Consider the following 11964-nt stretch of genomic DNA (forward strand, 5'->3'; position numbering starts at 1 on the left):
GTTAGCTCGGGGTTCGTCTCTCGGGCGTGGTACGAGGAGAGGACGAAGTTGAACGTCCCTTCGAAGGTTGATCAAATTGCAAGATAGACTGACGTATTTGTTTTCTTAAATAAAGTAGAATGTCCTCGCTTATGTTAAATTTCTTTAGCAAGTCGGAAGTTTCAAGCAGTTAGCCAATTCACTGGCAGAGTCAAAGACGGCTCACCTTTAGAACACCATATCTCACATTAGAATTTTGACATGGCCATTTTCATGTCCTTCTTTGGCTAAAGACAATTGCTGCTGTAACATGAGCTTTGCCCCGAGCCTTTGAGAATGCAACTGAGGCAGCTCGAGCAGACTAGGGGCTTCCTCGCGAATCCGTTGTGGAAATATAATCTTGCTAATGCCTGCTCTCTGGAACAGGGCCATCTAACAGAGACTGTAACTGTATCTTGATGGTGTCCGTTCTCCCTTCCTTGATAAACTTATCAAAGGTCCCTTCCAGAGCCGAGCGGACAATTATTAATTAAATTTAAATATAAATCTTTAATAATTAAAGCAGGATTTGAGGCTATAATAATTAAGGCAGGCTTTAGGGCCCCAATAATTGGGGCAGGATTTTGAGCCCTAATAATTGGGGTAAGATTTAAAGCTCAAATAATTATGGGAGATTTAAGGCCCTAATAATTGGGGCAGGATTTTGGTGCGGTTCCTTATGCCGCTCCTTAGCCAGGGTGGTGCCCTTACGGGGCGGGGACGGTACGTAAGGAACCGGGCCTGTAAGGGGGTGAGCTGACTAACTCGTAACCCCGCATGCCTGTAGTGTCTTTCTGTCTGACAAGAGCAGAACGATCTGGGTTGATGCGCTGTGCATTAATGAGGAAAAAGAGTGAACAAGTCCAGCACATGTACGCGATCTATCGAGCTGCAACCCGAACGACATTAACCCCCCCTTTCTGTACAAAGACTCTAGATGCCTTTCCGGCTTAGAATACGTGTTAAGTAACTTGTTACTCCCATACGCCAGGAGTTTCGGATCCTTTCGAGACCGTATCTCAACTTTCAAGCTTTGCCAGAGGGAACATCGAAGAACACCATCCTCGATCCCTCTCCGCTCCTGTACTCCACATCTAGCTTATAATAGCCTTTGCGCTCAAACCGTATGATTGCCCCGCGCGAAAGATCCCTCACATTGCAATCAGCAAAAGCCCTCGTCCTGAATTCCGTATCTGGTTCCAAGAAATCCTCAAGCCTATCCTCCTTCTCGAGCTTGTCCTTCGTGAGGAGATAATTGAAGCCGACAAGGTCGACCGGGATCAGATTCGAGCTCACAGTTGCCAGCCAGCTAATCTTCTTCTTCGTCTTTTTGACGTCGCCCTCCAGATGCTGTTCGAATTCTATGGCAGTGACCTTGTGCTTTCCCGTCTCGTCTGGTTGCTCCGCTCGATATATGCGACGTGCATAGGCGTTCCCCCAATTCATTAGGGCAATCTCCTCATTCTCTGCCAGGCTTTGGGCATCAACTTGCTCGAGGAGGATTGTCTTGTCATATACCACTTTCTTTGTGCCAAGGTCAAGATTTTTGATGTATTTCGGCTTGGTGGCTACACTAGAGCTATCGATTCCAATAACATGGTGTCACGGCCTGGACAAGCTGTGGAAGTGGAATGTGTGGTGTTTGTGTAAATATATGTATGAATAATGGTGCCCTAAGGGCGGTGAAGAAGCTATGTATATGCCTGTGCGCAGTACGTGACATGCCCCCTCAAAAAGAAGAAAAGGAATATCCCTATTCCTAACCAATGCCATTTAAACGGGCCATTTGCCCTTTAATACAAACTGCGAAGGAGGAACGAACAGAGCTCGTTGTGAGAAGTGAGCTTGTCGGAAGGAGGGAGCTCGTTATAAGAGCAAGAGTGAGAGGAAGGGAGCTCTTTATAAGAGCAGGAGTAGAGGGTTGTTCTTTGTCTTTTTCGTCTTTGTTGGCGGAGGCAGAGGAGCTCGTAGTGAGAGTAGGAGCAGACGAGCTTATTATGAGAGTAGGAGCCGGTATCTCTTGCAAGCATATCTGCTGAACCACTTAAACGATCTATTATATTTGGGTATCTATAAGGATATCCTTTTGGTTAAGCCGCTAAAGGGATTTAAATCGTGAAATAAGAGAAGTGCAAATCTCAGAGATAGGAACGGACGAGAGGAGATAATATTCCAGGGGTATAAGCTCTATAAAGTACCAGAAAAGAGCAGTACTACGAAGGCAGAGGAGAAAAGCTATACGAATATCGTCTTACTAAGTCTCTGCCAAGTATAAGAGTATATATATAAATACGAAAACATCTATATAAATCACCGTCTTTCCGGTTATAGCCATACCTTCTGGATCAAAATATCTAATATAATTAGGGTTAGGGGCTATTCTGGAGGATAGCATATATATAGGTCGAGGACTTAATTAAGAGCTCGTAATAAGGTATTAATATGGAGGTCGAAATCTTAGGGTATTACTACCATATTATGGCCTGGACAAGCTATAGAAGTGAAATGTGTGGTATTTGTATAAATATATATATGAATAATAGTACCCTAAGGGCGGTAAAGAAGCTATATATATGCCTGTACGCAGCACGTGACACATAGCAAGAAACCGTATTGTCTTGGACGATAGCTGTGTGACGAGCAGCTTCCGGGTTAATGTATTTTTTATTGAGGGCCCATAAAGCACCCCACTCGAGGTTAAGGATATTGCGGCTTGGCTCTTGTCTGAGGATAAATTCGCGCAGAGCGGGGACCGTTATGCCTCTAGAAAATGGAAAGTTGAGTCAGTCGTACTTCCTAAGGAAAAAATCTAAATAATAGAGATAAATTCAGGGATGTATTGGGAGGAAGTTCGCCCGTCTCAAACTGCAGAACATGCCCGAAAAGGATAGTTTCCCAGAGGAATTGACTACTCACCGCCTCAAGATACCTCTAATCATTGGCATTCGAGGGTCGTCCCATCCCCATACCTTCCCATTATCCACAATTCTTGTCAGCTTTCTCTTCGAAAGGACAGTGCGAATGAAACTCAACCGCTAGATTATTAGGAGTTAGCAGATTCTATTGTATAAGATGTATAGAGTAAATAAATAGGGGAGGGGGAAGTTGATGATCATGTTCCGAGATTCCATAATCGGAGGGAAAACTGTCTCCAGAGTAGTAGACAGAAAACATCGGGGATGGGGATTCTTACCGAGAAATCCCAAATGGGTACTTTGCACAAGCCTAAAGCATCTTGCATCCATTCGTATTGAACATTGCGGTCACGGTATTCGTTTGTACGCAATGCAACAGTGATGTTTTTGATTGAGTCCAATATCGGGGCACAAAAGTCATACGTCGGGTATATGTTCCATTGTCTGCCTGTTCGGTGATGCCTTACACCGGAAGCTCGAAGTAAGTATCGTGGATGAGAAAAGACCGGGATTCGGCGATATCTCAGGGAGGAGGCATGTCTAGAAAAATATGCCACTTACGGAATGAGGTTGCACCTGTAGATAACCGGGTCCCTCAAAGTTCCATTAGGGCTGTCATACGCGATTCTTGCGCGAAGGCACCATCGCTGACCTTCTTCAGATCCGGTTTTCATGTCGGCAAAGCGTTCTAGAGTCTCTTCTATGCTAAGATTTCGCCGTTTGGAAGGAAGTCGGTTCTTTCGATCCTCATCTCCTCTACCCAATTCCGAATCATCCGCGAATGCTTTTCCGGCTTTGATTAGTTGGATGGCATACTCATACATTTTCTGAAAATAACTAGACAGAGCGCTAGTTCTGGGAGTTCTAAAGCTTATTTCTCTACTAATATTAGAACCTTAATAGGCTAGGGGCACAACTGCGTACGGGACACATCTGTATACAAAGCACATCTATATTTAAAGTATATTCTCTACTAATACTAGGAGCTTAGGAGGCTAGGGGCACGGCGTTCGGCGCCTTCGGCGCCTCACAGGAGCGTATACACACGTACATACACGTATACCTTAAGTGCAGGAAGCGTACGTATATCCTTGAGGATATACTTCCTAAGCGATTACAAGTAAGGGACAGAGGGACGTGCGTCTTGCCCACCTTTTGTACGTACGCTACCGGCTAAAAAATAGCCGAAAAAGAAAATCTTACTTTACGATAAAATTATATAAATTAGCTTACTATACGCAAGGGAAGGGGGCTAGAGGGGGATCCAATTCTCAATTGCATAAGCACCCGTTCTAGGGTTTACCTCCCAGAGAGGGTGCTTATGCATTCTAATCAGAGTTGGCCTCCTGTCATTTCCCCTTTGGGCGTACACCCATGTTTTAGGAATACTACGCGAGCAAAACAGGGATGTTGCAGGGATTGGCAGGGGCACACTGTTTTTGTATCTATTTGCTAGAGTACGATGTCTTCTCAGGGATGACTGCCAGTGTGTCAAATGAATAGATTAGATTAGAATACTGGCTAGTAATCTAATCTATTCATCAAAAATACCCACTAATTATATTCTAATCAGATTCTAATTAAGGTAATCATGAATATTCATGAATACTTTGATTACTGTACACGTGACTGTCGCACGTGATATACTAACCTAATTAGGTATGGCTCCCGATCTAGCATCGTCTTTGCAAGCCTTTCGCCTACTAATTAGGCAGCGAGGTGGCGCTAAGGCGACACTAGAGCGGGGCCTCTACTTAATTAAGCTAGCGTATCGCGTGCTATAGTCACGTGTAGAGTAATCATAGTCTTCATGAGTATTCACGATTATATATTCTAATCTAATCAAATTATTTAAGAATTGCGGTAATTATATTCTATTCAAGCTAATCATGAATATTCATGAATATTCGGAATACCTTGATTACTTTTTTGACACACTGATGACTGCCATCATCTTTAGATCTTCCAAAATGGCGTCCTGGAATTCCATTGATTCTTTGGACGGGTTTGTGTCATCAAATCGACAAATCAAAGTTGTCGTTCAAGAGGGCTGCTTTCGCATGACCAATGTGTAAATAGCCAGACGGTTCGGGCGGGAATCGAGTCACCATAGGACCGTCTACCTGGGGTAAATCGATCTCGTAACTTGCCCCCATAGCACTAGCCGCGGCCCGTTCCTTAGATCCAAAATTTGTAAGTTCCGCGATTGCCTCCAACAGCCACGGGTTTGAATCTTCGATGTATGTGTACCATCGATGGACATTTTCCTGGATTGGGTTTTGCTTGATCAAGGAGTGGCTGATCCGATTGCCTCGGATTGTTGCCCACACGGCCAGATCTGCAACAGTCAGGTGGTAACCCACGATAAAGCTACGCAAAGTGAGGTGTTTGTTCAGTTCGTAGAGGGACTTGCGCAAAGTCTTGAAGTCCGTCGTAAAGAAGCTTTCACTTTTATCGACCCATTCTTGAATCTAGTCTCGAATGTTTAGCAAATCTTCTGGGACCACGTGACGGGACACGAACAGACGATGCACGCTGGGGGCTGGTGTTGCTGTCACTTCTGCTGGCTAGTTCAGCAAGATAGCGGACAATTGCCTTTCCAGACCAAGTCTTGCCATCGCCTAATGTCATTTGGATCGCCTCTTTGCTGGGGAGAGTAGCCCCATCGTGAAAGCTTTTAGAGACAGTTGGGAGGGAGGTTTGCTCCTGCTGGAGGTGGAGTGCTATCAACAAGCCTGGTAGTACCGATGCCAGATCGGCCTTAGTTGCAATTTGGAAGCTGGCTATGGCAAAAGTACCGTCTGTAACTAAGAGTGAAGTTGGAGAGAGAAGGCTGTGAATGTGAGGTAGGCGCAAGCAGAAACAGAAATTTGCAAGAATGATATTTCTGTGTGATATGCGGTGTGTTAATGGCAGTGTGACTGACTCATTCCATTAGGCAAAATCTTGCATGCAGAATCTCATAGGCGCAGCAACCAAAGATGCAGTGGCAGATCTTGGGTTTAAGGTCGTAGGGTGGAGACAAGGGAAGCGCTCTGAGGCAGGCGCTGTAATTGCTGAAATGACGGCTTCCTGTGACCGCCTGAGGCATTGAGGGCGAAAGAACACAGCGCGGAAATTACACGAGCCTTGGCGAATCTTGGCAAAATATGGCCTGTATTGGGTTTAGCTCCATGTTTGCACGTGACCTAGGTCAGGTGGCTGTGATGGGCGATAGAGGCTAAGGACTAGGTAAGCAATGGTGGGTGAGGACCTGGATGAGTGAGCCAGAGAACCTACTCCGACTCCCCAGCTATGACTTCGGTCATTGGATAAATTTAGAAGAAGCTCAAAGGTTGTTTTTGGAGCCTATTTGGACCCCTCTCATCGCGTTGCACGTGACCAAATTAATAGATTTAGTAGAAAGGGTCCTGTTTATGCTCCCTAGGATCCGACTTAGGCCCACTGAATATTGATAAATCTCGCAAGGCACAGCCGACTGGTATGTAAATCATATTAGTTAATGGGAGTGAGATCAGGAAAGTGACTGGTTAACTCGAGGCGAGGGTGGGTAGCGCCTGAACAGAGCGACGATCTGACTAACGGCATTAGAAAGAACGGAGGTTTGATGCGGTGAGATGACCGTATGGAAAAGTTAGCTATAACGCGAACGCTTCAAATAGTGCGGATTGGAAGGTCCAGAGCACTCCTGATAACTTTCCAGGCCCCGTTTATTTGGATCCTTCCAAGAAAATGATGGTATAGTGTTCCTTTGTCTGTCGAGAACCAGAGGCAATGCAAAGTCTGCCGATTCACCCATCAAATATGAATCTTGTGCTGCCATGTTCAAAACTATGCGCAGGTTTCTGTGGCAATTACTTGGGACAAGAGTCGAATAGCTTTGCTCTAGACTCGTAGACTTTGGGAGCTTTGTGATGGTTTCGTGAAGTTTCGTCCCATCTGCTCGTGCTGTTGTCAGGGTGACTTCCCCGTCATTGTTATTTTGTCGAAGAGCTGAAAGTTGTAGTTGGCCCCTGTCTTTTGAAAAAACGGGCATGGTCGTTGAACTTAAAGTTCTCTCCTTGGCATCGACCAAAGAGCAGCTCGCACCATCCCTAAGGTGCTCGAATTGCACAGTAATCGCTAGTTGCTGCTTCGCGGTTGGGCTTTCCAACGCCCCACTTCTCGATTTAATGGTATTGGAGAGATGGGGCTCAATGTACAGAAATACGGGAATTTTGTCTTGAATCGTCAGGCCGTACAGATAGTTACCGCATTTCGAGAATTGCATGTTATTGAGAGACGTTCCGTAGACTTCGATTAACTTGTTTCCTTAAAAATGCGTTAGCCCCCCAATGACGTATCAAGTACACTTTCCAAGGACTCACCAGCCTCACTGAACTTCCACAAAGATGTCCTTCCTGACGCGCACACGGCAAGGACTGGTTTTGAAGGATGGAAGCAGGAGATGCTGCTAAGGGGACTTCCATCGCTCCAGGTAGAAGCGCGAAAGATTCTAAGCCCAATCTGTATCATTGCGACCAATTTGAACAAAGGTTTAACGGACCCTGGAGTCGAATTTTCGAAAGTATTCAGCACCCATGGCCCACCTGGAACGTCAATGTCTGGTGGCCCATGGCCCTCCAGCATGAGGAAAAACCTTTCGTCAGGAGAAAACGAGTAGTGATACCACTGATAACAATCATGTTCCCCAGATCCCCTCAGATGGGCATGGCAATTAAGTTCCTCCGCGAGTAGTTGACTACTATCAACAGCTTTTTGTGGGATATTTGGCCATCTATCAATTGTTGGGAAGAAGTGGCAGCTAGACACCTGGATTGCCTGAGACTCTGGCTGAACTAGGTCAATTGTGCCTTTAATAGCCCGATTAGTTTGAAGAATGACATCTCCAATTGCAATCAGATTCAGCGATGGTGAGAAAGTAACCGGCAATCGAAATGCTTGGCGGTCGGCATTATATTTGTCCTTTTGGAAACTCGTATGGCATGCTGGAATCTCGAATCGGACAATTTTGATCTCTTTCATAGTCTCCAGTGACCAAATTTGGTAGCTTGCCTTCCACGGAGACAACTTTTGACAGGACCTTCTGGTCTTACTATTACTTACTTCCGTTAGTGAAGTCCCCGTGATTATGGATATGTGAACTTACTGTGACGGCCATACTTTAAGCACACCAACCTCAGACCCACTGTCTGAAACTTTTGATGCCAATAAAATGGCATCCACATCTTCCGGGGAGCTTAGTGAGACCAGACTTGATACATTGCTGCCTACTGAGAGCTCAGACTTGGTAAAAGTCTGAATGCTCGGTAGCCAGATTTCATTTGGATTTAGTTCCAAAACCCGACTCCATTGTAGCTCGAGATTCGACATGTATGTGGAGAGAGATTCCAGTTTCGCAGTAAGCGTAGCAACTTCCCCTAGATGTGGTACCTCAAGTATCTCCAGAGCAGACTTAATAATAAGTGGCATGTTCCTCAAACTCGGTGGAATACCAAATATCCATCCCGTTTCAATCCACATACTAACAAGTTCCCGACTCGACACTGCTTTGAGAATCTGAGACAGGAGAATTTTGTACTCGTTAATAGTGCTCAGTTTCTTGATGTCATCGATCAACTCAAATTGAAGACAATGCTGCACGTGGCTCACCCAGTTCAGTGCCGAATACTGTAAGAGTGGAAAGCGCATATCCACCAGCTCCGAGGTGATAGTCGTCGATGAACAGCCACTCAACGGGCTATGGGGAACTTCGTTGAGCATATAAGATATGCATTGGATCGCCATCATGCGGTGAGCCGCGTGCAACTGGACATGGAAGGGCCAAGGACAGCTCGGTCTCGGTCCTACTTGTGTGAGAAACTCAGAAACCGAAAGGTGTATGAAAGCAACAGTTTGATCTGGTCGAATCTCTACTAAGGAGCCACACATTTGGACGAGAGAGTCGTCGAAGTCTTGAATTTGATCGTCCTCCGACATAGCAGTATCCCTCTTCACAGCCATCAAGATCTTCAACTCTTTGGCTTCCAAGGGACGGAGTGCAGCGGTCAGCATTTGGAAAGTATTTTGTATCCTATTCCACTGAGTTCGAGGAGTGCTCTTTTCGACACGTTCCAAAATTCTAGTGAACATAACATCGAGACCAGTAAAGAGGTTAACTTGCTCTATTGTATCCAAACGTTCCTTGGAGGTCAGGGAAGGAGATTTCAAATACGCGACCATGAGAGTTGCCCAAAGGAATATAGAATTTGAATTGTGGGAGAGGTGTGCAGCAATGACTCCCGCATCATCAGGCCTCTTCCTAGCAATAGCTTTCTTGTCAAGCAAGGCGAGGATGTGAGGATGAAGATAAGTTTTTAGATCTTGAAGATTCTCTCGAGTGCTGAGTAATATGTGGTTCGTGTCTGATAGGCGCACATTAGGATAACGCAGATGAGGTCGGCCGAAAAGTAGAATCTTGGCCTTTGTGCCGCTAGTGAGTTGCTCAAGATCAAGGATGAAGTTTGTATAGTTAGAGCACTCGTCCATTCCATCGAATACAAAATACGATGGATGACATCGTTTAATGTAGACGCCAAGAATGTCGAGAACGTCTTCTTCCGATGCTAAGTTTTGTCCACTTCCGGTGGCATTCATAATGAGAGAGGCGATGTCAACAAGGTCTCTCTCCCCGTTCGCGCTATAGACATGAAGCAACTGTGTTAGGACCGATCGAAAGGCATCGCTGCTGCAAGAAAAGCCCCGGTGTTGTTGATCAAAGTGGAAAAAGACAACCACATCTTTCCCAGAGCATAAAAGCTTCTCCTGGAGGTGATCTATTACAAAACTCGAGAGAACTGTCTTGCCATATCCTGGTTTTCCTATTCTGGATAAGCATCATGTTAATTTGGCTCGGGAAATAGTATAATTACCTGATACTATCAATACTCGGTGTGAAAAATCTTCTTTTGAAGAAATATCTCCGCTTTCGGCCCATTTGCAAAATGTTGGGTCATTGAAGAACCATTCCCCTGTTCTCAACGTCCGACTTCGGCAGGCATCATTGTATATGGCGCGCCAACTCGGGGCAGAGATCCAATGCCTTATTGCAGACTTTCTTGACTCTGAGTCGAATTAATTAAATATTACAATTGGTCAAGATAGAACTCACGCAGCTCGTCTGCTTCCATCTTGTCTATCTTCTCTAGGCTTGCTTCTCGGGCCTTCGCGTTCCCTTGGAGCTCTTCTTCGATTGCATCGTAATGCCAAAGCATTTCTTGTTTGTAAACGTCGTCGAGGCCCCCTTCAAAAAGCTTTCTGTGCTTGTCGAATCGAAGAAGTATCTTTGAAAAACGTACATCAAACGGGGTCCACATTAAATCCATAATAATTTTTGCTTTGGATCGAATGTCTGCGTGATTGTTAGGCGTATATGATAATGAATGGATTGAATTCGACTCACCCATACGCTTGGTGTAAAACAAATTGCGGCAGTCACAGCAGAATTGCATGATATCGGTATAAACAAACGACAGTGATTTGACCAGGCGTTCGTGAGATGGGCCCCACTTCCCGTTCTTTGCTCTACCTCCTAACATATCAAGATGTTGATGATATGAAGGTAGATGTTCGGCCATCTGTTGGTACATGATTGCCAATTTCTCAAAAAACATCACATAATTGCAACTAAGCTAAACGGACACCAAAATTAGTCTTAGGTGGTGTATTAAATCAAAGCACCGCACATACCTGAAAGACAAAGCAAGCAGCCCCCCGTAAAATCCCTGCCCAGTCTGGCTGACTTGACACAAATATGTTAACCACCTCGAAATACTGTTTTATGGCCTTACCAAAATCGTCGATCTTGGTACACGCAGCTAGTAGTCGTGATTGATGCCGAGATTCCAAACTTTTAATGTGTTGTTCTAGAGCAGTTACTAAATCCTGTGGACCTTGGATGACCTTGCATTCTATCTTGTCTTCGTCCGAGAGCCCAGCTTGAAATTTCGAAGCGGCAGCAGCGAATATTTCCTCCACGCTAAGCAGTCTGTCATACCAGTCAGGCTTATACCTATAGTTGAAGTGTTTGGATTATACTTCTCTTTCCGTTGCTGTCGTGATTCCATCTTTTAGCATTGAACCTCATCAGAATCGAGGGAAAGGGCGCGGGATATTGATAAATGTGCCTAACGTAGCCTCGCTCGGCTTCCGCCGGGGCTCTTCCCGCCTGCACTGCACAGCCTCAGAGCTGAGGCTTCGCACCGACGAATCATTCCTTCGTGTGGTGAGACATTGGCTCACTAGAAGGTGTCACTCACCAATCGCCCACACCCCCTTCCCGCTCAACTTGGATTTTGGAGACCTTAACGCTACAAATTCGAAGAATTAACATGATATTCACAATATGTCGAGTATTCTCTATAATCTGGAAAGTTTTTGGAATTTTCCAAAGACTTTGAAAAAATCGAAAGGAATTTGGTGGGGTAGGCGTGGGCGGTTAGTAGGCGACCCCTTCTAGCGGCCGCATGCGAATATCCCCTGTTTAGTCAGAATATGGCCGTCTCCTCTAATCAAGCCATCCATTTATGCGGCCCCAAGCGCTGCCAATGTCTCAACGGACGAAGGGATAGGATTCAGCCCCTAATTTCAACAATCGAGATCAAGAAGCGGCCTTGGTGTTGTTTTTAAAATTGGAAAATATTGCAAAGGATATTTGTGCTGTGCGACTCATGCAAAATTACAAATGATTTTCTTGGAGTCAGGATAATGTTATCAATAAGTATTCTCATCAGAGCCTGGAACTTTCAGGTCAAAGTGTGGTCGGAGATTCTCCCATTTTTAGTTTCCTACTTGGCAAATCGCCATTTCCTGCAATTTTCTCTTCTACACCTGGCCTCAGGAATCGACAGGGCCGCATAACAGACAACCTGCCTCAGCACAGCCACTTTCAAAATGTCCCACAAGCAAATTTCAGCTCGTACAATAGTTGCTGATCCCAGCAGTTTGGGTCAAACACACTCTGCGCATAATAGCCGGCCCAGCCCAAGCAAGT

The 11964-nt window shown here is 45.3% G+C and overlaps 2 protein-coding genes across 2 annotated transcripts; both read right to left on the bottom strand.

Annotated features, from left to right (window-relative positions):
- Window positions 1-1044: 1044 nt before the first annotated feature.
- Window positions 1045-6732, bottom strand: K444DRAFT_643236 (glutamyl-tRNA synthetase; the record flags this gene model as incomplete). Its single annotated transcript, XM_024884832.1, has 10 exons — window positions 1045-1597; window positions 2274-2278; window positions 2628-2781; window positions 2935-3053; window positions 3212-3395; window positions 3495-3788; window positions 4859-4928; window positions 4999-5404; window positions 5457-5716; window positions 6729-6732. The coding sequence occupies 10 exons, from the start codon at window positions 6730-6732 to the stop codon at window positions 1045-1047; spliced, it is 2049 nt and encodes a 682-aa protein (XP_024736832.1).
- Window positions 6397-11043, bottom strand: K444DRAFT_663516 (uncharacterized protein). The gene is made up of 8 exons (XM_024886838.1): window positions 11010-11043; window positions 10662-10959; window positions 10375-10603; window positions 10084-10323; window positions 9845-10036; window positions 8083-9793; window positions 7301-8028; window positions 6397-7244 (listed from the first exon to the last, which is right to left on the bottom strand). Exons 1-8 carry the CDS (start codon window positions 11036-11038, stop codon window positions 6568-6570), a joined length of 4104 nt encoding a protein of 1367 aa, XP_024736833.1. The 5' UTR covers window positions 11039-11043; the 3' UTR covers window positions 6397-6567.
- Window positions 11044-11964: the final 921 nt, after the last annotated feature.

The sequence above is a fragment of the Hyaloscypha bicolor genome (genome assembly GCF_002865645.1).
Source record: "Hyaloscypha bicolor E unplaced genomic scaffold K444scaffold_73, whole genome shotgun sequence".
In the NCBI taxonomy this organism is placed as follows: domain Eukaryota; kingdom Fungi; phylum Ascomycota; class Leotiomycetes; order Helotiales; family Hyaloscyphaceae; genus Hyaloscypha; species Hyaloscypha bicolor.

Excerpts from the sequence above, each read along its gene's own strand:
- K444DRAFT_663516 (XM_024886838.1), bottom strand. The coding sequence starts at position 11,038 with ATGGAATCACGACAGCAACGGAAAGAGAA. Across the intron at positions 9,794-9,844 it reads CCGAGTATTGATAGTATCAG|GAAAACCAGGATATGGCAAG; the intron begins GTAATTATACTA and ends TATCCAGAATAG. Across the intron at positions 7,245-7,300 it reads GTGGAAGTTCAGTGAGGCTG|GAAACAAGTTAATCGAAGTC; the intron begins GTGAGTCCTTGG and ends CGCATTTTTAAG.